Genomic DNA, 27537 nt, shown 5'->3' with positions numbered 1-27537 from the left:
TTATACTGTCTTCATGAAACCCAATTGCACCTAAACCAGCAGTGACCATTCTTGATGTAGTACATGAATTGAAAATAATTATATTTTGGATAATCGCAGGGGTTTGATGTTTCAATTTCCTTTTTGTGGGGAAGAGGTGGCTTTTGGCAAATAACACACAAGCGGAAATGAAACACAAATGTCTCTCACCCTGTGGTCCGAGATTTGTGATGTGTTTAAGGAGGCAGCCTATGAAATGTGCCCTTTACTGCTTGCTGGTGATGCGTGTACCTACATAGTGTGCATTTATGACATATGAGGGGAAGACAGATGTCAAAGCTTTTGCCTATACTTACAGGTTTACAGTATAACCTCCCCGTACACTGTACCGTACTCTGTGTTTATACTCCTGTGTGTCAGTCCACTGTTTCTGTGCTTGTGTGTTGGCGTCAGTACTAATAGGTCTGTCAGATGAGATGCTGCTGAGAGCAGTTGTCATAGCCCAATGTCCAAACTGGCAGCATTCACTTTCCACTTCCAGTCCCTGGAGAGAGTTTGACCCGAGTGGAGTTACCACAATGTGCTTTCACGTTGCCCAGTCGGTCATCTAACCCTGCACGCACGCACACACACAATCTTGTCTCACACACTCCCGTATGCAACTCGGTAGACACGCTTAAAGAGTGTGTTACAAAAACTATTCTGAGACCACATTCATTATTCAGCATTATGTTATCAGTCATGCAAGCGATTCAGTCTAGATTTATGAATAAATGTTCTGCTAAAATATATATAAGAGAGCCAAGTTTCCAATGCACGTCATCAACTTACAAACTGTAGAGGAGGATTTAGATGACATCATTCAGGGTTTAACAAGGACATGAGCCCAGTTTTATAAATGGCAACAGGCAGGAAACAATATGATTTTAAATATAAGTGCAAGCACAGCATTTACCTCCTTTTAATTAGTAGCTCAAAAATATCTCTTAACAACAAATACATCAGAACTGAGCACAGACAATGTCATTTAAATGACAGAAGAAGATGGATCGTTTGGCAGATGGAAAACGCATGGATTTCTTCCGTCTACCTAGTTTTAACCAAAACTAAAAGGACATTTGAAAATATAAGCCCTCACCAGCGGCTAAAACACCTAAACGGTTGAAGTTTTTTTATTTATTTTTTTAAGTATTATTTATCGGGAAAAGTATTTGCTGACACTGCAAACAACCCTAAAAAGTTGGAACACTTTTACAATTATGGCCAAAAAAACCTAAAACGTCGAATGGTTGGAATCCCAGATACACAACGGCAACAGAATTGTATCATTTTGACCACCAACTTTAAGTGTTTTTCACAATATCCTCAGAGGAGTCAAAAACATGAAAGCAAAATATGTCCCTAACAACTGCTGGTAATCTCAGATGTCTTTGTTCCCATGCATCAAATGTGAGAAAAATGTCATTCAAGTTCAAATTAGAGTCAGCCTCTTGCTATCTCTATAGGTTATCTGGCTTGGAAACTCTTTCTCATAAATTGCAATTTCCGCAGAAAATGCCAAAACAACAATGGCCCTTCCTGCTCAGGGGTCAGGCTCTGGCCTACAGCATTGCCGAATATATAATTCTCCTTGTGCATGCAAATTTGTAAGGTCACAGAACTCGTGCGCACACAGAATCTCCGCAGTACGCGTACCGCTCATGGACGACTCCCACTGTGCTCACACATGAGGCTGCGTCCACAATGGAGCCGGATCACAGAGACCTCAGCCGAGATTTAACAGGAAAGCAGCATGCCAGCGCGTTGGGCAGCCAGCAGAAGTCTCACAAAGAAAACAGTCTAGTATTATTCCAACCAGAGGAGCCTCGTTGGCCATTTTGCCTGTTCTGCAGCAAGACCTGTTTAGTCTTTGACTGATTTTATAGTAACTACTACTGTCTGAGGTCCACAATAACCGCAGAACCCATGCTTTCATTGGAAATGAATGAAAGTAGTGACCTCAGTGCCTTTGACTGGACCACCCTTAAGTGAAAGCTCAGAGAGAAAATCAAAAGTGTCGGAGTGTGAGGCCTTGTATGAAACGGATCTCCCTATCGGGCGCCGATGTTGAGACTTCCCATACAGTATTGAAACACTTGTTTTTGTGCAGATGAAGGGAGTGTGCAGCTGCACAGCGTCCATGTGCTGGTGTTTAGAAGTGAACCTAGAAATCCAGCAATGTTCTGTCACCACTTTTAACAAGCCTCTGCCGAATGCACCGCAGATGCAAACACAAACACAAACGGCACCACGAAAAAAAACATATACAACCAGCATGCAAACAAACGCATGCACACAACTGTTCCCACATGCACTTCAGACAGAAATTACAGCAGTGCACTACAGTCCAAGTGACCTCAACCTGCAAATACCTCACTGTTTTTCTCCTTTACCAGCAGTTCTCTGGATGAAACATATTATTTATGAAAACATACTTCTTTTCCTGCGGCAGCCATTTTTCCTTGCAAATAAAACTGCATTGAAATCAAAATGGAACTCATCCATCATTGTCTCCAGGGCTCTTATTAATAAACCCAGCTGGGCCATACTTTGAGTGTAACAATGTGTCCCTACATGAGGACATATGTGCATGATGGAGATTAAATGTAGGATAAAATGTAATGCTTGTAGTACTGCTTGTATCTTTGTTGTGCTTGCAGGAGAGTATTTGCTGCCCAGAGGACAAGTAGAAGGCACCCAGTTCCAAATGACTCTCCCCCTCTGCATCGGTGCTGGCTCAGCAGGGTTTGAGTCCGCTTCAATCGGCTCCCTGATTGCTCTCTCTCTCTCTCTCTCTCTCTCTCTCTCTCTCTCTCTCTCTCTCTCTCTCTCTCTCTCTCTCTCTCTCTCTCTCTCTCTCTCTCTCTCTCTCTCTCTCTCTCTCTCTCTCTCTCTCTCTCTCTCTCTCTCTCTCTCTCTCTCTCTCTCTCTCTCTCTCTCTCTCTCTCTCTCTCTCTCTCTCTCTCTCTCTCTCTCTCTCTCTCTCTCTCTCTCTCTCTCTCTCTCTCTCTCCTCTCTCTCTCTCTCTCTCTCTCTCTCTCTCTCTCCATTGGCCTTCTGTCCACCTAGCCATTGATTCCCATGCCCCAGCCAAGCACTTTTCTGTTTGCCTGGCTCCCCTCTCAATACCTACATCCAAAGCTGCCTCAATACTGGTATTACCACAGTGTTACCTGTATTAGTGCTGAGGTCAACGGGTTTGAGAGGGGACGGCTCAAGTGTAGCAAAAGATCCATGAATCCCGGCTTAGGGAGCCTGACATCATGACTTACACCCTGCTGCAATGGTAAAACAGGGAAGGGCTTGAACAATCCCAAAGGTCAGAAGGTGCTGTTTCATCATTCCGCTTGAGACGTCTATCACTTTGACTAAAATTCAATTATTGGTATTTGAAGTCCTGTGAGGAGACACTTTGCAGAGGTTGCCGGGTTTAAAGACAAAATAAATAAAAACCCTTTATCCATCTGTTTCAAACATTCTGACATTTTAGTGGGTGAAATATCTTTTTTAAGAAAAAGGACTAGATCAAAATCATACAAAGTGAACCTGATGTGAAAACGATATGGGCTTTAAAAGGGAGCTTTCCATGCAGGCAAAAAAAAAAACACAGAGGGCACATTGTATTTGTAATAGCCTTTTATATTAGGAGCATGTCTTTGATGATTATCTGTCCAATTGTACAATGAAGACATTTCAAGACTGTAATGTGTCACCATGTCATAGACGGCCTATGACATGGTGAGATTTGATCCGGCTCCTCCACCGCAGTTTCAATATGAGTAACCCGGCATTAGCACTGTCCCGACATTCATCTTCCAGCTACGAGGGAGGTTTCATAATGGACCGAAACGTGAAACCGGACACAGAGGTGGGAACGTTCGCAGACACAAAATATTCTCAAAAAACACAAAGGAATGCCAGTCGAGCCTTTGAAGATTAGAAACCTAAGCAGGCAGTCTGATAACAGTCTGACAGGAGAGTTTTACACAGAGGAGCTCTGAAACTCCCGGTTTACTTATTCCCCCTTTTAGAGGATGACATTCACCTGTATGATCTGACTTGAGAATAGTGGTTATGCCAACATAGCTAAAAGTGAAATTAAGTAAGCAAGCTGATTTTATTTCCCGCATAGGGCTACAAATTCAGACAGCTAAATGGGTGAGGTTTCCAGTTCTTTATCTGAACTTTTTTTTTCTTGATACCGACATATGAAAAAACATAACATCAGTTGAAATGTTTTATCTTGAATTTAGAGGTTTGAGTTTTACCAATACAATTTCAGCGAACTGATTTTTTTTTTTTTTTTTTTTTTACACGATTTGAATTTATAAAATTTCTGTCTGAAATTGCGAAAAAAAAAACAACAACTTGAAAATGCAGGGAAATTGTAAATGAAATTGCTTTCTGATATTTCATAGTAAGGAACTAAAACCACATAAAATATAAAGGATGGGTCTCAAAAGTAAAACATCCTAGTGCAATGAATGCACTGATGTTTACTATTGTCTATCCAATTATAAAGAGACAAAGCGCAATGACGATAAAGACAAAAAGACAGACATTCTGTGTGGAAAGAGCAAAGTGCAAAGACTGACCTAAAGAATTCCTCTTAATGAATTCAGTCTTACATGCGGCCAGGCGCTTCAATGAAAATCAATAGTGTAATTTTCTACTTAGATAAATCCAATACCTCGAAACTGATTCTCTCATTTCCTCCCGGCGCATCTTCGATTATTCAATCAAGGAGCCGACCCCAACAGCTCCTTGCTACGGAGATTATAGTTTTAAAATCAGTCAACTCCAGCCCCCGGGTTAATCCCCCACAAAGTTCATGGCCATTCAACCCGCCCGCCCCAAACGCTCGAATTCAGTGGCTGTTTGTTCTTTAATCCTTCTTACTAAGAAATGCTTCTTATTTATGACTTAATCAATATAGATCCTCAGACCTAAAGGTCAATCGATATGATTACAGGGCTGTTAAAAATCTGTAAAAACTTGCCAGGTCTTAATAAAATTGTGCTGACTGGGCAGCTTGAGAAGGTCCCCATAGGTTGTCAGTCACCGAGGTCTCACTCAGGGATTTAGCAGGAGGCTAATCGGGGGGAACCTGGCATGTTTGTGCCAGAAGTTAAACCTTAATCACAAACATTTGTCTTATTGAATCAACCAGGTCTGACTCCTCACTCGTTGCATTTCAACTCTTGTTTCCCATCAGGAAAAATGCTAACGCTAGATGTAAATGGAAGCACTGCAAACAATTATGAATGTGTCTAGACACATAAATTGTGCTGGGAGGAAAAGATAAACCGTGGGAATAGTCAGAGTAAATTGAAACCCGACACATATTAGAAAGCTATAATGTTTTTGAATGCATGCAGACAAAATCTGTGTCATTTAATGAGACCGAAATGTCATAAAAATATTTTTCCTTTTATAGAGTCCATGCAGAACTGCCAGATTATTTATTTTTCAATGGAAGGTGCTTCATCTTCACCAAAAAGACAGTAAATACACATAATGAACATATCATTGAATCATTGTTTGTAATATTTCTGAAGTAACCCTTTGTCTGCATTTCAAAATCTGGACCTGCCGAAGTCTATAAATCAACTTTTATCATGTGCTGGGACTTAATAAATCTCAATATGTACATGAAAGAGGGGCCTCTGCTGATGCTGTGCCAAAAGTGATTTGGAATCTCATGAAAAAGAATCAGCATCCAGATGCAGTTAGCATGGGGTTTCTGTTTTGTATTTAATCTGCGGCCTGATCCGGGGCTGAGGTAAGCGTGAGCTGATCGCTACCAACAGCTGGTATGTGCTCATTTCCATTGTCTGGATCATCTTTCTCTGCAGGACAGGCCGGGGGGATAAAAAAAAAAAAAAAACAGGCTTTATAAAGTGGAAGTCGGTCACTTGGAGAAGGTAAAACAGGAAGAGGTGGCCAGAGAGAAAAGGATGGAAAGAGTGTGAGTGTTAAGACAGAAAGAGATGGAGATAGGCTTCATGTACCTGATTAAACAACTTAACAGTCAACAGATAATCTGGAGCAAATACACGGTGTCCTTCCCATTATAAAACTAACTCCTCTCTTCCATATTCCCCCTGATGCACAGTGATCCTGTGACAAAACACATTTAATATCAGTGCTGTAATTCTGCATTAAAAATACTGATGGAGACTGAGCATGATGGAACTAAAGCTGAACTATGCTAATTACATAAGAGTCTCGCTTCTCAAACGACTCCTTACAGTCTGCGAGAGCTTGGCACAGATTCCACTCTTTTCATTCCCTTGTTTGTTCTTCGCAGCCTCATCTTGTTTTTATGAACTGGCCCTTTAATCCTTTTCTGACCACAATTGATGCAAACAGCACAGGGCATTGGAGTACACACCAGGCAATTGCACAAACACAAACATGTCCTAACATTTACAGCAGTGATTGAAGTCAAGGCCTGAGACCTTAGAGAGTCGGAATGAGCCCATTTCCCAAGGGCAAGCAGAGTGCATATGTGCAGGGTTGAATGGTGACCATGTGTGATTCAAGGCATGTTCTGGGCATTATTCTTGGCGTGTGAACACAACACATCTGATATTACTTCCACACTGTAATAATAAACCGCTTCATTTCTTCAGAAAGGATGGATAGAGCACTCTGGACCGAGTGGCTCTTCCTGAAATTCCATATCAGATGCAGAGGGCATCTCTCTTGCCTGATATGTACAGAAAAAAACAATGTGTCCTGTGGCTACATCTTCCCTCACTTCTTCAGGTACTGTGCCTAAAAATGGTCTCAGAGACACGGAGTAAAATGTGACGTATAAAAAAGGTCAGGATAAATAAATGAGTCATCAAAGAGAATAACAACTCACATGGTGGAGGAGTTAAACTGTTTGTAGATTCAGTCGCACACACGCTCTGAAGATTTCCCAAAAAACAAAAGATATCGCACACAAACTCATCCAAACAATCAACCCTGAAAACCTCGATGACATAACCATGTGTGATCATTAAGTGACTATGGCAGGTTGTTTTTGCCCGGGCTGCCCTCTCTGCATCTGTTCCCCATAGTGCCTCATTAGTGGAATTCCTCCGAGGGCTGATGGGCAGGTCAGGAAGAGGGTCCCAGACCTCTGCCGTCTGCAAATCTGACAGAGCTGATAATGCTCAGGTCTGGACAGGACAAGGAAGAAAGCAGGAAGAAACGCTGCGATCGGGACCCCCTGACCTTTGCACCGATGACCTGATGAGAAGGTGAGGCAGAAGAGCCCTGTGGATATGGTATCCCAGCAGGCAACAGCAGAGCAACAATTAATGTGCCAGCTAATTCCGAAAGACTGACGCTTTCTTTTTCATTTGATTTGTTTCATTTTATCATCATACATATTTTCTATTACTTTTCCATGCTTTCCAGTTTCCAATATATTGTTTGTTGACTTTTGCTTTTCTCACAAACTCAAACACCCTTTCGGGTGATAGCCGAATCTTGTGTTTCTTACATGCTACTGCCCTCGACTTCCTCCCTCTGCAGACTTTATCACTCTAAATAATCACAAAATGTACTTCTTTGACTCTGGTCATACATGCGTGTACTTTTTACGTCTGGGCAACGCAACAATGTGACACCGGCACGGTATCCTCTCGTGGACTGACGGCTGCACTACACGCTTTGGTGTAATACCAGGCTGGAATTTAGTGGTAAACAATTATATCTTAATGAAGTGAACGTGTGGTCTCGACAACAAAACCTGGCGGTTAGGTTTTCTTTTTCTGATTAGCCATTTTTGTTTACTGCGCTGGGACTTTGAGATATCTGCCTCAGATGTCTTTACTGCATTTTCAACATGGTTTACAGCATTGAAAAATATATATCTGAATGTTTTCCTGGTTGCACTGGAGAACCCATGATCTACACTGTCAAAAATTTGTATTGTATTCTCTGAGCACCACAAACAAATCTGTTTCCATATTCCATACTTATCCATTTGGCAGAAATCTCAGCGAGTTATATTTCAAAATATCAACAGAAAAAACAAAAACTATACGGACAATGAAGGTGAATTGACCCTTTAAGATCTATCGCCTCTCATCTTTCAGACTTAATACTCTCACATTCTCTGTTCCCCCCATTCACCCCCTCCCCCGTTTATTTCACCAAATCCTTCCGGTTGGGTACTTTTCTCTCACCAACTCCTTCCCCATCACCAGCTCGCCATTTCTTGATAGCGTTCATGTAATCAGAGCGAGTCACGGATATATATCAGTAAATAATGAGTGACGTCTCCCAGCTGGTTCTGATTTTTCTGCTGTCTTAGCAGGTCAGTCAGCGTCTTACACCAGATCACGAAACCTGAACATGATACCTTGCAAATCCCAGTAGACCACTGGGTTTTGACCACTCTTGTCCCTGAATTATATACTCTTGCATGAGTGCACACCTAGATACACAAAAACACACACTTTCAAGATTAATACCAGTGACACTGATATGCATGTCCTGAGACATATGAAAGCTGTGTATTCAGCAGTGAATACACACATTTCATATTCTTTGGCTGTTCAGTGCTCAGTGTTACAGGATATTTCAGGTCTCAGCCTATATTCTTTTCCATATTGAAGGGATTTTAGCCTTAAGTCAATACCCCTATTTGAAGTAAACGGGAATGCATTCTTTAGCCCTCTGGTCCAAGGGTGAGAGGAAGTTCACAACCCATCAATGCAAATGAACAGCTTTCACTAGCAATTTAACTCAGCCTACGTGTGACGCCAACTGAGTAGCCGTCAGCTTGTGAGATCTAGAGTCAGAGTATCTGCGCCAAATTCAGTCTGACCTACTGGGAACGTATAATAGTCACTTAATGAGATTATTTCAAACAAATCCGAATGTGAATCAAGCCTCTAAGAACAATCAAGATTTACACAAAGGTGGGCTTACAAATGAAATACAGATGGGAAATAAAGGACTAGAACAATATTTTGACAGAATGTCACCTAAGCAAAACTACAATAGGATATTTTTTTAGATCCCATTAAAAAAATAAGTGAGATCCTCTTCCAATACATTTCAGTCTGCTCTGACTGCTATAACCTTCAGAGAGTACATTTTTAATGCCCCTGTCATCTTTTGTCAGTGGAATATGTGACATTATAAGTAAACTAAGAATAGATTTGCTTAATTTGTTTAAGTTTAAAACAAAAATGTCTTTCCATTCATATAATGTGCCTTATGATATTTTTGTTAACGGGACAGATGTGTATGAAATATAAAATGTTATTACGGACTGTAAACTATGCTCCAAGTCACCACTAACTCCATGGTGAATGGAGTGTTTCAGATTTTTAATGGTGAACACGTTCGTTCCCTTTTTTCTGCCCAGTTCTCTTTCAAGGATTGATAAAATGTGAAGCTAACAGCTTAATAATAGCTTAATGGCTTTACATGGCAGATGAGTGCCAAGTTTTCACACAGGGGAGACATAGATTTTATTACAACTGAGCCACAGTCCAGACTGCAGCATAGAAAACCGGTCAACCCGCTCACCTTAATTCCTTTTCCATCACACATGTGGTGCCATATTTTGCTTGTTTCAATTATGCTGCCTCCCAATTGCATCACTCACAAAAATTGTAGTTCAATTATTGGCAGGTACTCCAAAATCTGGTTGAATTTAATGAAATGTGACTGCCCATTTTAAACAGGCCTCAAATATGAAACTGTGCTCCCTCCGCCTAATCCCAAAAGGCTACGAATATCCATATAAATATGTCACATTTGTCTAAATCCACGGGTTTGACAGGCGACAGTACAGGCAATCGTTTATGGCTGACAGACGCCATGGTGCACTGAGAAAACAAATAAATAAAAAATATAAAACAGCAGTTCCATTTTAAAATTTCATCTTCCTTCCATTTTGGTTATATTAAAATCTCCCTCCTTCCTGCAGCTTGAGGAATTTCAGAAGGGTTGTTCGGCGTCAGCTTGAAGGGGAATTGCATCCAGATGTGACCTGAGCCCTGGCTCACGGTCATTCAGGCCTAGAGACGCAGAATAGGTGCATGGAGTGAAGGGGACAAGGAGAAACCGCTGGGTTTTCGGCACACTCCGAGATGCACTGAATAAACATGACCCCGTTTTGACCCTTACTAGCCAGCTTCCCCTTGGGGGGGCTCCTGCAGGTCCATTAGACCTGTTCAGCTATCTCAGGGCTTATCTGCCCTTTTTCAAACTCAATCAATGTCCCACAGGAGATCTGTTATATTGCGACAACGACACAGCCACCAGACCACAACAAGGGCCTCGATTGGTGGAGTTTGAACCCATATACCTACAGGAAAGACTTTGGCTCCGCTAAAGGAAAACAATTCATGCACTAAATTGGGTTTTGATCCTCTTTCCTAACAATATCTAGCACAATGGAGACATGGGTCCCAGAGGAAAACACACATGGTTTCTAAAAGGTTCTTTTTCATCTATGCATCGTAGATGCAGCTTCTCCTTCTCTGTAATGGATTCCTGTGGCTGCGCTTGGCCGTCATGCTCAAGTTGGCCAGTTGCATCATGAAACCACTTTGCAAAATCAGACTCGTGTGTTGAAGCTGACGTCCTCCCGTTCCGTCAAGCGTAAAACAAAACAGCTACACGATGTTCAACGGCCCAATCACAAAATATAGCCAATAACTGCAGTCCCTAATACCACCCATGGTTAGTTACACATGGGGGATTTTTAATGACTAATGGCCCATTGTTCAGTCCTACCTCATCCTTCAGCCCCGGTTCACCCTTTCTGGACAAATGGGGATGCAACAATTTTCTATTCAACCACAAAAAGCTTTTCACTGGCTTCGGCCACCAGCGGATAAAACAAATAAAACACTTTAACCCCAACATACTTGAAGTGAAACCATAACATTAACTTGAAAAACCCAGCTATCAAAATAAATCGCAGAACAGAAAAATGAATTAGTACAATTAAAACTTTGTCTCAGTGTTGCTTTCACCCCATAATGTGGGAGAACACTGAACTGTCACCTCAGCAGCTCCTCCTCACATTTTCAGTCTGTAACCTACTTTCCTTTCAGAGCTAGCAGTGGCTCTGGAGGCACTATCAGCTCCCTTTATCACCAACACTCGCAGCACTAGAATCAGCACTGCAGGCTCTTATTTTCACATGCTGGAGAGTAATTACGCAAGTCATTGACGTTCTCCCCGTACCATAGTGACTGTAATTATTTATTCATGCGTCACATTCCTCAGAAAAGTGTTATTGATTCCAGCTGTGACGGGGACTCTCCGCTGTTTAGAGACGAAGAACCAACAGAAGGCAACATGTTTTTACATTAGATTAACGATTAAAATCGGAACATTTTGCTGAAGATCCAAAACAAGCCTTAATCACAAAACTAAGGTAAATGTATTGCTACTAAAGTGTCTCAATGTGCTTGTTTATTCACTTTCTCAGGTTGTTTTTTTCCATCTTTTAATTCCATTTTCTCAAAGCTTTTGTGAACTATTCTTAATGAAAAACATCTGCCTTACAAATCTCATGGCATTTATTGAAGGCTTGTTAATTTTTGTATTGAGATTACAAAGTAAACAAAAATTTAAGAGGTTTGTTGAATTAGTATATTGTATGTTAAATGAACTTGTTTATTTGTAATTCTTTTATACATTCTTGTTTTTCTGTTTTCAGCTTTGCACGTGATGAATGGGGAAGCAGAGGGGCTGGCTGAGGCAGAGGCAGAAATAATAGGCTACTAATCCGTGTAATTATGTTGACCACAGAGTGTTATTGAATTATTTGCAGAAATCTTCTTTTTTTTTTCTTTTTTTTTTATGTGAACATTTTTTACTTAGTTTCCGTTTGTCTTTTGTGTTGGTTTTGGGCACATTTTAATTACTTAATAAGGTCCTTGTCACACCTAATTAATATAAGTAATTACTTGCAGCAGGAGAAAGAGTTAAGAACAAAGTTGCTCTCAGGGATTGTTGGTTTTAGCGTTTCATCTACGGGGTCTGAATGTAGGTCAATAAATGCCTTTACTGCCGTTTTGCATTTTAAACTTATGGACACCGCCTGGAAAAAGTGTCGCAAAACCATTTGGAAAAAAAGCATGCATTTCAAAATATAGATTATATACAGTCCAAAAGCTGCAAAACATTGAGAATTATTTGTTTGTAATAGCAACTAAAAATATTTCTACATATTCTGTGACCTTACATGAACAAGGGGAGATCAAAACGTTCCAAGATTGTTTCTATTGAGCACAAAGAGCTCAGCATAGTAATGTAGATGAAGCAGGGGGGAAGCAATGACTTTAGTGAGTAAATATTCCAAGTTACGTCACTTGATCAACATCAGCAGCTGTGTTACACGTTTTATTGTGACCACTGCTGAGTTCGCATTTGTAATTTCTTCATGGATTTGAGCAGAGCGCACATCAAACATTGAGTCAAACTCTGGAAATCAGCAACAGAGATGCTTGAAATGATTCAGAAAATCTGTGACAATGAAGCAATGAGTCGGGTGAGGAGTTTTGAGAGGAGAAGAATGTTACTGTCCAAGACCAAAGGGAGTGCATCAGGTTGCGAGCTCAGCCAGGGTTTTTATTTTTTGACATCCACTCCTATTCACCACATTTGGCTCTCTGCAACTTCTGTCTGTTTCCCCAAAATTTGACAATTCGATTTGCTCAAGTTTCAGATCAGACCTTTTTGTTCTACCCTCGTAGGTACATATAAGTACTGTCTGTTTGTAGATTGAAAGTTACCAAAATTGTAGTAGAGGGTAGACAAAACAGTCTATTGCCTGACAGCTGAACAAATAATCTTGTCGAAAAGACTAAAACAATCATATATTCTGCAAAAAAAATAAAAATAAAAATGTTGTTCGCCAACAGATCTGCAGTCTTAACGGATCCGTGTTCTGTTTGTTTTGGGGGTTTTGTGCAGGGAAAGCTTTCATGGCTTTGTTTTTTATTAATACAACACATCAAGTTTGGGTATTAAAACGTGAGGGGAAAAAAAAGATCTGTTCATACTTCTTTGTCTAAACATAGCAACAACATGAAGATGTTAGAGGTTACCTTTTCATGTAGTTATTCATCTTGCATAAATTTATCACAATGTCAAACTAATTTGTACTTGGAATTAGATTAAAAATATCTTGACAGGAGGAAACCATCTGAAGGTTTGGCTCTTAGAAGTTACATTGTTGTACAGAAGAAAGTCTTTACTTTTCCCATGGCTCATCACTGACTGTGATTGGTTAATCACACAAGGGGCATGAAATCAACCATCGGACGTCTTTGCTTCGACACAGATCTCACCAAGTGGGGAAGTTATTCTGGGGCTGCCACAAGATTATTTGGATTCTTGTCAAGGCTTTAAATTGAAAACCACAAGTATTCAGAGCGCTTAACCCAAACCCTTGACTAATCAGGCTGGAGACTTGGAGTACACTGAGTGGTTTTCTCACAGGTACCGGAGCAGCAATGATCAGCGGATTTGCCTCATTCACAAGCGGCGCTTTACTGCAAAATCAGTGCATCTGCCAAGAAGTATTCCAGTCACTGGCACTCTGATTTTTCCCATGCAATTCTGTGAAGCCTTCATGCACATTGTGGATGTGTTGCAAGTTTGTATTGACCACTATGTTACTGCTTAACTATGTTGAGAGAGTGGTAAAAAAAGAAAGGCCTGGCTTTTCAAGAGCAGCTCTGCCCACACATAAAAACATCCACAAAAATGTTACGAGGGTGTCGGGTAAATGGATATCACATAGCTTTGGAATAACTGTCACACATTAAATACAATCACAGTACTACTATGTGATTTTTGCATGGTAACTATCTGAAGACAATGTTGGTGAATCAGGCCAGCAAAGACTTAATGACTTGTTATATGTGATTGGTTTGTGTGTTTTAGGGAAGAAATGTTTACTTAGACCAGATTGCTCTGGTCTAAGTAAACATTTCAGGCATCAGACAAACAAATCATCTGTGAAAAGTGTTTGTGTCAATGCATGCTCAAAAGTGTACCATCTGTTGAATATTGTGCAATTCATACTACACGTGTAAATGATGACCAGTCCGCCGTAGACTCCAAGCGTTTACTTAACAATGACAATGAAGGCTTCACTGCTGTAGAACCAGCTCCCAGTTTGGGTTACTTTCAAGATTAGACTTAAAACTTTTCTATTTGACAAATCTTATCATTTGTGTTAGCTCAGGTGATCCTGAACCATCTATTAGATATGTTGCTATAGGCCTAGCTTGCAACATTTCTGTATTTAATGTTGTTGATTATAATTTTGTTTGATTGCTTTATGATCTTTTGTAAGTGTATATGTTTTGGGGTCATGTCGCATGGTAATTTATACACGAGGTGATTTGAATTCAAACGAATTAAGAACACTTGCAATTCAGTGAATTATAAACTGAACAAACAGGGAGAATATGTTAACCCAGTCTACTCGATGAAACTTAATAAGCTACTTAAGTATTACCTGTTTGCTTCAAACTTCCACCCAATCATTATTTTCTTATTGTGATAGAACTATTTTACAGATCATTATTCTGTTTTTTCCAAATGTTAAAATGATTAAAGATGGACAAGTTCATTGTTTTTGACATATAAGGACTGAAGGAGCATGTCTGTATAAAAGCCATAGTCCCAAAAGGAAAGAGTTCCACTGGGCGTCTCATTGCAAAATCTGCTCACGGTAGTAGAAGAGGAAAGGCCTTAAGGGAAAACTGGATATTCTCTCCAAATACGGAAACTGGGAATAATAATGATCATTTGTGCTACTACTAATTATTAAAGGAGACAAGGGTAACACAGAATCAGTGCATTGCCTTCAAGCCAAAATCAATCCTTGGTTGTTGAAGGATTGTTTCTCGCATTTCAAGCCCAACCTGGCTGCCTGTGATCCTTCATGGCCTAAATTCTGGGCTGGAGTTGATGAGGCACCCACTGAGGAGTTCACATGTGTTTCTAAAAGGGTGAGGGGTCCACAAATAAACCAAGCATTAAAGATTACAACTGACAAAATAAACAGCATCTGCGCAAGCGATTGACGCATGAACTTGGGCTGAGTTCTCAGCTGATTCCGGCTTCTCTGTTTCTGCTATTTGAGCAGGAGGTTTTCATGGCATCCAGCCTGTACACAGCCTGCCGGACATACCTGGGACTTTAAAATGTGTTTTGAATCTTTAATTTGTTACCTTGAGTTTCTGTAGATGTCGAATCATGAAGCACATTATTGTGCTCCACTAACTAACACTGATCCCTTGTCCCATCGGCCAAAACCACTAATTGGGCGACCAAGAACACTCCTGCCAGCTCCCCCAAAAAACTAGCAACGGGCTGAACCCTTGAGAGTAACTGTGCCAAAACAAGGACTACAGCAAACAATGTGTAGTTGCTGTCAGAGGTCATTGAAATTATCTGTCTACAAATTACTTTGTGGGCTCATGGTAATATGAGGCCTGGAGCGGTGGGGGTTGATGGGAGCAGCAAATTCATGTCTCATGGATAATGTAAAGTTGGTCTGAACCCAGAAAAGCTTCATCACGGTTCAGATGATCTCTCTGCGAACCTAACCGCTGACACAGAGGAAAGACGCATCACTGCAAAACACCGGATACACAGCCACAGCTCTCATATCAGATTCCTTAAATAGTTAGTGTTATTGAAACACGGCCAGATGGAAGCGATACAGCTGCTCCTTTGTCACTTTGTGATTGAGGATGGATTTACACAGAATTTTTGATTTATTTTCAGGGTGCGAACACGCAGCCAGCTTTGGCGATAACATTTAATAGTCCTCCCACTGACAGTATTTTGTCCTTGCGGGTCTATTAAACTGACACGGTACATTTTTCTCTTGACTAAGTCTAAGAAGCTGCAGGCCTAACAAGTATTAAGATAGAAATCTACACTATGTGACGCGTTCACTGACATGTCAACACCTGTGTCACTGGCAAGTCAGCAGGTGTTTGCCCAGTCTGCCCCCTACAAAACTAGACCAGCACTATTCTCCCACCAAACACACTGACCTATAGTGAAAGTTCAGCTGTTTTCCGTCCGAATGGCAGTTGAGGTCGTACAAGAAGAGCACAAGTGGCAAAGCAATCACTATAAAATGAAGACGGAGTAAGGGGGGCGGCTACAGGGGGAGGCAGGCACAAGAGAAGAAGAGCTGGTTGCTCCTGAGACCTAACAGGGTCATTAGCACTTTCAGAGGGAGTCCTGGCAGGGGGTCGGCACTTTGGGAGTTTGATCTCAGTGAGAGTGTCTGAAGCCATGAAATGTGGGGGCAAACGCAAACCATGGGGAAGGCCACAAATGGTAGAGCGATCACAGCAGAGCTCCGCTTTAAAAAAAAAAAAAAAAAAAAAGGGGTCAGGTGGCTTTTTCATCTCTGCTGAAGGCATTTGGAAAAAGTGACGTGATGCACAAAGGACAGGCGCTGTGTTGATTGACAGACACTAAAAGATGGGGTTAATGCTATTCTGCATACATCCACACAACCTAAACAAAAGGACAACAAAGCAGAAATAACAAGAGAAAGTGGAACAGCCAGACTAGTCTCGGAGTTCTCCCCAAGACAGGAGGATGAGAAATTGGACACATTAAGTGATGGATGCTAAACTGTCAGTTCTAATAGGAAGCAAGGCAGTAGCACTGTACTTCTGCTTCGGGAGTCCAGGAGAGAACAGTCCAATGATCAACACAAGGGAGCCAATTAAAAACCAGACTTTGGCAGCCAAACGCATTACACAGACCCTCATGTGACGCTGGAAACACATCAGAATCCACGGAGAGGGCTTTTATTTTATTTTTATTTTCAGCAAAAACCTACCCAGCATTTTCCATCTTCACACTACAGGCTCATATCGATCCGTGGTCTCCTGTTAAATCACTGCACCTCCGCTTTACTTATTTCTAAGAGACTGGCTGGAGGAGAGTCTGGTTTTGCCCCCTGGTTGTGGTGAAAAGAGATGAGTGCTGACATCATTCCCTGCTCTGATAAGATGGAGAGCCAAATGACAAGGTCACTGAGGTGGAGGAAGAGAGGCTGCAGTCTATTCTGAAGATAACAAGATTCAGGGAAGGTTTCTTTATACTGTTGCCTGCAGAGATCAAACACCGAGGCTGCTTTTTTCGCTCTGCGATTGAATTTGTCTCGGCGTTCAGGTTGTTTTTCTCTCGCTAATTGGAGAGAGGACTCGCAGATGCACAATGCAGGAAATAGCTGGGAATGAGGAAGGTCACCGATATGAAGTTCCTCTTTTTTCTTCTCAAATGCTTTGAAATTGTTTTGCTGTGTTTTGTTTAAAAACAATAATCCCATGAGACAGCAAGGCATTATTGAACTGGGAGAAATGTGCCAGGTGACCATACGTAAGCAGCAAACGTGCTGGCAAAAGAGATTCACTCTAAATACAGAGCAGTTATTTTTGTGTGGGAACTTCAACACCAGAGTACGCTGGAAGCAACTAATTGCATGTTGTGCAATCAATCGTCGGCTAATCAAAGTAACAACATACAAACAGCTTTTTAACTCTTGTGATTACAATTCTTTCAGAAATAAATAAATTCATAACAATTCAAAGCTCGCATCTTCATTATCTATGAGCGTGTACCACACATGGAAAACACATCAGATTAAATCCGAAACATATGGAAAAGAAAAGTGCTGTTTGAACCCTGACAAACTTGTTGTCTACAAGCCTCCTGTATCCTTCCTGCGTATTAAACCCCTATGTAATGTCTTTACATCCTGGAAGATACATTAGCGGACTTGGTGACAGAGACACTGAGTGCAGAGTGTCAAAGATGTTTGAGGATGTCCATCCGACTCTGCGTCGTAACCAGCAGGGAGGGCGAGGCCGTCCAGAAATAGCACTTCCCAACAAGCCTTTGGTGTCGCCTCGTTTTACACTCATATGACCAGCGGTTCCACCTGGCTGACATTCACACAGTATTAATATACACTCTCTGAAAGCAAATAAAAGCTCAACGAGATGTTGAGGTGAGTCATAGGTTTGAGGGCTTTAAAATACGGTGCCACACTCAGTCATCTGCGTCTCCTAGCAGAGGTGAGTCCCTGCATTACTGCGATTCGTCAGCCGAGGAAAGTAGACGCTTCATCTATCAGCATTCATCCCCAACGGACCTCCACCATCATGCTGTAACATCTGTCAAGCGCCACGTCGGGTATCTTAAAGATTGAAAGTCACATCTGCACCGTTCACAATCACTGTAACTTATCTGCTTGAAGATCAGTATATGAAACACATGTCTGTCATTCAGGAGAATTACATCCTGGTGCAGAAGAGCTGCGATCAGCTGAGCTATAATTCTGCTCCAGTGAACACATCCTGCAACCAACACAAAAATAGATGGAGGTTTCTTAAAAAAAAAGGGGTCGATGCTAAAACCAGCATCCCACAAATGGGAGGGGGCAAAAGGTTCCAGCGGTCAAAAGGCCGCTGTCAATCGACACATTTGTCAGGAAATATTTTCAGTCTGTAAGTCTTCATCCGGTGTTTTGAGTTATGAGGGTATCTGGTACAGTGGAAACACAAACACAGCTCACACGCAACTCACTGGAATCCGAACAAGGACTTAACAGGTCATCACACCGTCAAAGCTCCTCTCAATCAAAGATCAAAACATTTGGAGAGGTTGATGTTTAGTAAACATGTATGCAAATTCGTCCAGCGGACTCTTTCAACTGGTTAGTCTGAACAGAATTCCAACCGTCAAGCCTTTCTTCTGCCTGATGACCCAGAATACGGTTTTAATCGTGTATAAATTTAAGTCTGCTTAGGATTTTAGAGTGATGGTCTGTGGGTGGTGGGAAACTTCTCACCACGCACTATTTTGGGATTGGTCTGAGACACTGCGCAAACAGAATCGTCTTTCCAGTTGGGGGGAATGTCAGGCTGCCAGGGTGAATTCCTTTCCCCCTAGTTTGGGAATTGACCCCCCGCCCTTTGCACCACAAATCTTCAGGTCTACAGGTCCTTTACTGTTGGAGTCCAAGATGGCCGTCATGGCCGGTTGGAAGAGACGAAAGGGAGGCCCTCGCTCGCTCAGTCACGTTCATGTGTGATTCTTTAAACAGGAATTTGTTACGCTGCCATCGGGATGCCTGTTTGCCGTGTTGCCCCCACGATGAATTATGTTTTTTCACATTTTTCAAATTTCAAAACATGACGTGCAAACATCTACATTTCCTCAGCTACAGTTATCTTTTACTTTCTAAAACATAAACTGTATATTTTCTGTTATTCCAAAACCAACTCCAAAGTGAACTCTGGCAAACTTTTCAGATCTAATGTTTACACCAAATGCATGTGGGTAGGGTTGCATGATTACTTTCTCTCCCGGCATTGATTGATACCTAAAAGCTAATCTCTGGTCATCAAAATTAAATATTTGGAAGTTTTTTTCCCCAAGAAAAAAAGTCCCCAAAAGCCTTAAAGCAGCTTATATGTAACTCTACACCTTTGCCTCCATTCAATACAGATCTATAGCCCTTTTTACCCTGCCGGGACGATTCTCTCTGATCAATCAGTGGTCTGCTGTGTTTTTACGTTATTATTTTTGTTTTAGCTCAGCTCACTTGGAACCTCAATGGAGGTGATACCAAAACTAGTACCAGGCGCTGTCCACAACTTTTTTCCAATGGAAACCCCCTCCCCTCCCAAAAAAAGCGAGTAGAGTCGAGCCAAGTCTGCACTAACAGTGGAAAAGGTGTTTATGAAAATATGAATAGTCCCTGACACTATCTCCACCCACTCTCTGCTGCTTACCTGCAGCTCGATGATATGGAGAGCCCCTTTCTGCAGGTTGTCAGGATTGATTCTTTAGGCATGTGATGTATGAAACCCCGGCTGCCTGTATTCATGCATTTGACACTGTCATTGGTACACTGTAGTTGTTGCTACATGCTCAGCCATGGATTTGACCGCTTATTTAGCTCATTAAATGTCTTGTAGCATATAAAAATACCACGTGGACCTGTTACCAAGGTTAAAAACGTGGTTATAACTGGAGGGGGTCTTTAATCTCTTTATCAGTTTATCTATGAATGTTTTGTAGCAACGACTGAAACAGCAAAAGAAAACAACCAGAGTCAAAAATAGTTCCCGATGGTACATCTCTTGTTAAGAAACTATCCCTGCTTTGGTTTGTTATCTGTTCACTCCCCTCACCTTTGCAGATGTGTACATTTATCAACCCAGGATCTTCTGCATTTTGCCTCTACCTCTCTCTCTCCGACTCAATTTAACTCCCGCGATCCCTCCCACTCACGCCCACTCATTCTGTTACCATGTCTCCTCTCTCTGTCCCTGGCAGGAGGCTGCTGCAGTCAAGAGGATGAAATCACTCCATCAGTGAGTGGCGCCTCGACTGTCACTGGCATCAGACAGCTCTGAAGAAGGCCGTAATTAAACAACTCAAGCTCTGGTAATTACCCTACAGTGGCCCTAATTACCCCATTCTCAGGGTGATTACAGCCTACAGGGGGAGGGGACCAACTACAAAAAGCCCTCCCCGCCTGCATGATGGGGGGTAGGAATGATGGCAGCGGAGAAACCGTGGGGCTTTAATCCGGTGTCACTATGGAAATGGAGGAAGTACATTTAGACAAAAGGACTATGTTGTTCTTGAAGGGTATACAGAAGACAGCTGTGATTCACCGTGGATAACAGGTAGAACTAAAATAAGCAACCGGATCCTTGAGCGGGTAAAACAGGGGCAGCAGGACGCAGCTGTTTGACTGTCAGAGTAAAGGCTTTGTGCCCTCCATGCAAAGATTACAACCGCAACAAGAACCACAACAACATGGAAAGCTGTTAGCAGTGATGCACCGAACACCTTGAAACTTTGCCAAAAGGTTACAGTCTATCGCGTCCATCATGCAGTGTTCAGGAGTGTATCTTACACAGATCAGCGCATCTCCTCTCTGTCTCAGCATTTTTAGTACAAGAGGGGCTATGCTGTCCTAAGCATATCGCTCTCTTCCCTCTCCCCAACTTCCCTGAGGACGAGATGACTGGGGGAGGGATCGATGCTCCGCTCCAACAGACACCGGTGTGTCGATTCAGCACCTGGCCAGCGGGACAAGGTAAAAGGGAAAGAATAAAGTGACATTTCAACTAACTCTGAAGAATTTATGGCATCATTTGTGAAGGTGAGCCATTTTATTGCTTGTAGGGACACATGGGACCCACGCAGACTGGTCCTGTCCTTTGATGGAACAATGCAGTAAAGTGAGCAATGCCAAGATACAAGCTGCAACACGGAGACAAATCTATCAGACACTTCAGGTGTGGAGGATCGAGCATTAATCTGATGTTTGAGATGGTTTTGGATTGTTATTTAGTAAAACATCTGCCACACAATTTACAGTGTGCTTCATGTTTGCCCATTAATCTTAACCACCTTCACACCAATTCCCGTCATATATCAGATAACACGATTTCTATGTTCTCATCTGCAAAAGAAAGTCAAACAAAACCTGCTAAAGTAACCCAGTTTAGATTTTGGCCAGCATGGGGTCGTGTTTTTACAAGTGTTCGTACCACATTTGCACATTCCTGTTAATGGTTTCACACCATTCCACTGATCTACAGGTGGCAAGAAAATGCAAACACTCCCTGTTATAGTTTCATATTAAAAGCCTTTCACAGTCAAACTACTGTACTGGTTTTATTGTAGGGCAGATATAGCAGAGGCCTAAGACAACACTGTACAGAATATAGATCAGGGCTTACACTGTATGTCAGCTGATAATATTTAAATGCTTTGAGAGTAGAATACCAAAACATTTAGTGACAGCTGTTTATTTGAGTTAAGTTCAAACTTTTTGGAGGCATATTTTTGTCTCTTAGATCAAACAGGGCAGACAGTGACAGAGAGAGCAATGGAGAATAGCATGCAACAAAGGACTCAGAGAAGACACAAACCAGAGATGTTAAGGTTTACAGCCGCAGCCTTAAACCTTCGGTCACCAAGACCGTATTTAGGCGAACTTTTAGCATGTTTTGCAATTTCCCAAGTAAGTGTGCCCAAAGTAACAGGCTTAAACCACAGCTCGTGAAATTCATACTCAACAGTTTCCTCTAGTCTTAACTGTAAAAAAACAAACTCCATCATTCTGAACATCTCCTTATTGTAATAAAACACCAAAACAATATCAGAATTTTCTGAGAAAACACAGAATTCTCGTTAAACTGCACTGAACAGGATGCAAAAACTCACCCAACACCTTGCTACCGTTTGTAGCCAACGCAACAGAACAACGTCATTAGCATGCATTTGGCATTATTGATACGTGTGGTGGAGGATCAGAGTGGGACATCTGCTATGTGTTGAGTGAGTGAGGAGGGCCATTTGAGTGAGCGTGCTGAGGACCCTGATTGATGTCGCACACAGCGGAAAGTCCCAGCGGCCCCATTAGCAGCTACAGCCTGCATTACTGTCACACCCGTCAGCCATGAAGGAGGACTGTTCCGCCGCTCCTCCCATCAGTAACCTGCCCTGTCTACGGAACGACATGCAGGGACAAATGAACCGAACGCTGCACTTCCCAAATGAACACTGGCTGAAACCGGAGACACAGTGTGCTTTAATGCAGCCCCGAGTCCTTGTGAAATGACTTCCTACTCCAGCGCTGTGCATTTGGCATTCATCAAAATCTATATCACCTTTCAGGCTCATTGTTCCCTCCGTGGCCTGTTCTCAGTCCTAACAGTTCACTTGGGATTAATAAAAGATTAAATCTGTCAGATTACATGAAAATATTTACATGACAACACGATATGATATTAAGTATGTGCTCAGTGTTTTGTTTTTCTAGAACTGTCCAGATGCAGGATTTCATGACTTCCTCTTTCTCTTGGGTGAGTAATGATATTGGCCTTATTCACAGGTGCAACAAGGATAAAATATGAATCACCACACAAGTGGTGCTTCAAAGGTCACTCTAACATATATGTCTGCTGCACAAGAGTATTCTATCCTTACTACAAAAAAAAAAGTTCTGCAGAGAAAAGATAGGTCAGCCCTGAGCAGTCCCAACAATTCCAATAGCTTCTGGCATGACATAATTACCCACAAAACCCTGAGGAACATGCCATATGTCATACCAGTATTCTTAAACTCAAATCAAATGTCTCTGGCTGTTCAAACAGCTCTGGGACTTACTACACAAGACAACACTGGAGAACAAAAGGCTTCTTGTAGCCAAGTAGTATGTCTCCTCTCCCCAAAACAACTTGCTTTATACATGACTCCAGCACTCTGATGTATTTGTAGAAAAATTATTTACCCTTACAATCTAATTACCCTGATCCCTCCATCCTCCCCAAAGGCTCCCAACTCACAATGGAGCTGTTTGTAGAAAGCTGAGTGAGGATTTTAGTTGACATAATTGTGATGAATACGTAACTCAACCAAGACAAACAAGCATGCATATTTAGAATTCCACAATAATTGAATTAAGGCATGACAAGATGTATCACATGTTCTGACATGTTCCCTCACAGAAGCCCTCTTATTGAGAATCATCAGAGCAGACTATTGGAGTGTTTGTGCGTGTTAATATATGTGCGCTAACACTTGTGTCTTGTCTGCATCTGAACATCTGCAGGGCCTTTGTATAACGAGCCTATATGGTAATATATATATATATATATAGAACCTTAATTATACCAAGCCTTTTGTGTTGTGAACGTATAGCCATACATTCCTCTTCTGTATGTGCTTGGTTTTTGCGACTGTGCATGCATGCATGCGTACATCTCAAACAATTACTCACTATGTGACACAGATGACTTCATGAAACCTCTAGGACACATAATTTAACCCTCATGTTGTCCTTGGATCAAAATGACCCGCAGCTGTGTTCAACCAAGTTCTATTTTATTTTCATATTTTTTGGGATCATTGGTGACAAGGAGGCTGTGAGGGTTTCTTTAAAGAATGATGACCAATGATCCCAAAAAATATTAAAAATATAGAAATAAAATAGAACTCGGTTGAACACAGCTGAGGGTCATTTTGACCCGAGGACAACAGGAGGGTTAATCAGTGGGACTCTGCTTACTTCAGACAACTTCAAAGAAGAAGACGGTATGTTTGTTATGGAGTTGCTGAAGATAATCTGAACTCCATGGGGCTTTAGTGGGGAAAACAAAAAAAAGGCCACTGAGGTCATCCCATTCATGCTCCTTGCATGTTTCAGATGAAACTGCATGCCCTGTCCTTCATACTTGCCCCAGTTTTCCAGCAGTCATTTTAATGTTAATAGTGTTGCAGAAAGTGTGCAACAAAGATTTTCTTTTTTGATTGAGACAAGCTACACCTGTATCATCTAACGCAATACAAATGTCCACTTTTGTGATGTTATACCTGTTTGGTATGTTTTAGTATTGAGGTCACAGCTATGGTGGTGTTGTACTGCACTGCAGTATATTGAGGTGATATTAATATTCTGCCCCCTTTTGTGAGGGGCATAAAATTAGAAGCACCACACAATATAATGTAGTCCAATAGCCATCACCTCAGTACAGCACAGCAATGTGCACGTAGCAGGGGAAAGCAATGCAACTTTTGTAAGTATTCCAAGTTACAGCCCTTGATCAACATCAGCACCAGTGCTAAACATGTTTTGTGATCACTGCTACATGTGCATTTGCGATTTCACCATGAATATGAACACCCAAAAAATTGCCAACGGAGACCTTTGAAAGACTTCAGGAAGCTTTCGGCCCAAAAACGTGTGACACAAAATGTAATGTGGGCTCTCTGCTGGAGTTTCAGGTCAACGGTGAAATCACAAGTGCACAGGAACGTGTAACTCAAGTGCTGATTTTTTTTAATCAAGCAACAAAACTTGGAATACTCGCACACAAAAGTTATTGCTTGCCCCTGCTCCATGCGTAGTACTGTGCTGGGCCCCATTTGTGCACAACAGAAACAGTATCGGGACCTTTTTGATCTATCAAAAATAAGGTCCAAAATGTGAGGGTGTCAAGTTCTAGAGCAGGAGAAAGAAATCTCAGTTTTTAAATCAACGGTGATGCTTCTGAAAAGACAACTGCACAGCTGCACGCACTGAACAACATGGAGACATCACGAACGACACAGCAGCTCGAAACCTCCCTTCAACAGGACTGCAAATCGTCTCCGTCAGTGCTTCTGACAAGATGACGGACACACACACACACACACACACACACACACACACACACACACACACACACACACACACACACACACACACACACACACACACACACACACACACACACACAGACTCTCTCAGCCTCTGGCGGACAACAAGGAGAAAGCAGCAGCAGCAGCAGCGAACAGCGGTGTCAGTAATGAGAATGGATAGCAGCTTGGCTACACTGTCTCAGTCCCATTGATCACATGGCTGTGAAGAGTGATGGACCTCGGTGCTGAGTGGGAGCAGTGTGCATGTTCTAATTCTTCTCAGATCCATTGTAATTTGGCGCCATATTGATAACTTCTCCCCTCGAACCTTCTGTGTTGTGCAGGTCAGAGTACAGAACAGAGTAAACAGCCTTTTACAGTCCTTGAGCAGTATCCATCATTCTGCGAAAGGCAGATATAATTGGAGACATTTATGGATGGATTCATGCCTGCTGTATGTTCAAGTGCAGTGATTACTTCGAACTGAAGGCAGTGTCGATACACGCATTGATGGATACTCGGCGCAAATAGCTGAGAAATGAATTATTTGATTAAGTTACTTTAACACTGAGCTGGCTGTGGATTTCTTGCCATCAATCAGAATGACCACTAGCATTTCACTGAAGGATGCTGAGGTGGCAAATGCAGGGATGCCTCGCTGTGATGGGAACTTCATTTTGGATGAGGACTTGATCTTACACACTGACGTGGTCTCTTTCTTTGCCCCACAAACACACGTAAATCCTCATTTTGTCTCTCCCTCTGAAGTGGTGCTGTGTGGAGGCAAAAGATCACTCCACTAACTAGTACTATTTCCCTTTCCTCAATATTTTACCCCCGTCCATGCCTCATAAATGTCATCCCTAAATGTCTAAGCATTAATCTCTGTGATGCTGGGGCCTAGTGACTCTCCAAAACAAACCAGTCTTGTTGAATTTCTCCCCTGCTGAATAGTAGGAGCTTGGCAGAGCTCGAGGAAACAGAGAAGTATGGATTGTAAGGGAGGGAGGCAGCAAGGGAGGGGAGGGGGGTCTGTCCATTTTTTTTTTAGGGGGTGGGAGGGTGCAGCAGCAGCAACAGTGGGGTCTCCAGTGGGAAAAATATCAGCAGTACTATGAAGCGGGGCTGAGCCTGCCATCACTATCAATGAGAGGAAGAGGCCTGTCAGAGCACACAAAGGAGAAAAAGACAATCCCAGACAAAGAATAAGAGGAGGGATGAAGGGAAGGAGAGAGGAAAAGAAGGCAAGAGGGAAACAAACACACGAGGAAGTGAGAGAGACAAAGAGAGGGATTAAAAAGCATTCCAATTAGAAACAGAGGAGACGGAGCAGGAAAGAGCTAAAGAGATCACTGATGAGAGACTTAGATAAACCGCCACAAACACACTGGCAAATTGAAAGAGATCGAGGAAAGATAGCGAGCTGGAAACAGAAAGACAAAGAGACAAAAAGACAAAGAAGAAGCCCCCCCAAAAAAAGCATTGGCCAAAGAGAAATTAATTAATGACTTTGAGGAGAATGAGGCGAAGAGGATCAATGGAGAAAAGAATAGACAATAGGAGACAGAATTAGATGAAAAGGAGAAAAACATCCTGTCACAATGGCACATCAGAGCCCGCATGTGGCACCACTTGATAAGAAGCGTCTTTGCCACCCTGCATGCTGGCACCCCGAGTCCCTCCTCCTCTCCCATCCCCAACCATCTGCGCCATACAAACACACCAAGCTGTCCGTCAGCAGCTCGAGCTTCACGACGTCGCCAGTTTTGTGACATCACCCCCCCTCCCCCCTCCGATGACCACGAGGGGGCCCCCAGATCGGTGACATCATCAGCCCAACGAGCGGAAGGTGCCAAACAGTTAGCTCCCACGGAGGAGGATTTGAGTCATGTGAGCTGGGACTCCAACCACAGCAGCTTAATGGTTATTCTGGACAGGGCACAGAGAGAACCAGAAAGACGGGAGAAGAAGTTCACAAGTTCCGCTCTCCTCCCTCTTTCCTCTAACACCCCCCCCCCCCTCCATCTTTCCATCTAAAATGGCTGTGAACAGCTGTGGGTATTTGAGTTCGGCTTACACACCACCCAGCAGGGCAGCGCCCGCTGGCCAGGAATGACTGACATCTGACAAAGAGGAGATAGGCGTGGGACGCAGCGTGGCAAAGTTCAACACGGGGACGACTGACAAGTGGAAATCCGCTCACCGAGAATAGAACCTCACGTCCTCAGTGTTACCTTACATTTTATGTTTTGTTTTGATTGACTGATTACTCATTCAGTCCAC

The 27537-nt window shown here is 42.2% G+C and overlaps 1 protein-coding gene across 2 annotated transcripts in view; it reads right to left on the bottom strand.

The window, feature by feature from the left end:
* tspan11 (tetraspanin 11) overlaps nucleotides 1-27537 on the bottom strand; it is an 83734-nt gene that overhangs the window by 30320 nt on the left and 25877 nt on the right. The window contains exon 8 of one of the 2 annotated variants that reach the window (XM_069700387.1): nucleotides 5596-5867. The exons of the other annotated variant lie outside the window; for it this stretch is intronic. Coding sequence (XP_069556488.1) covers nucleotides 5748-5867 — 120 coding nt within the window. The 3' untranslated portion in view covers nucleotides 5596-5747. Of the gene's footprint in view, nucleotides 1-5595; nucleotides 5868-27537 lie in introns of those variants that run through there. 2 annotated transcript variants of the gene reach the window in all.

Source organism: Brachyistius frenatus, unplaced genomic scaffold (genome assembly GCF_029030835.1).
Source record: "Brachyistius frenatus isolate BFR_SWC_R1_liver_20210118 unplaced genomic scaffold, ASM2903083v1 Contig_33, whole genome shotgun sequence".
NCBI lineage: Eukaryota > Metazoa > Chordata > Actinopteri > Embiotocidae > Brachyistius > Brachyistius frenatus.
The sequence above is the reverse complement of the archived record's forward strand: the minus strand, read 5'-3'. Positions and strand labels throughout refer to the sequence as shown.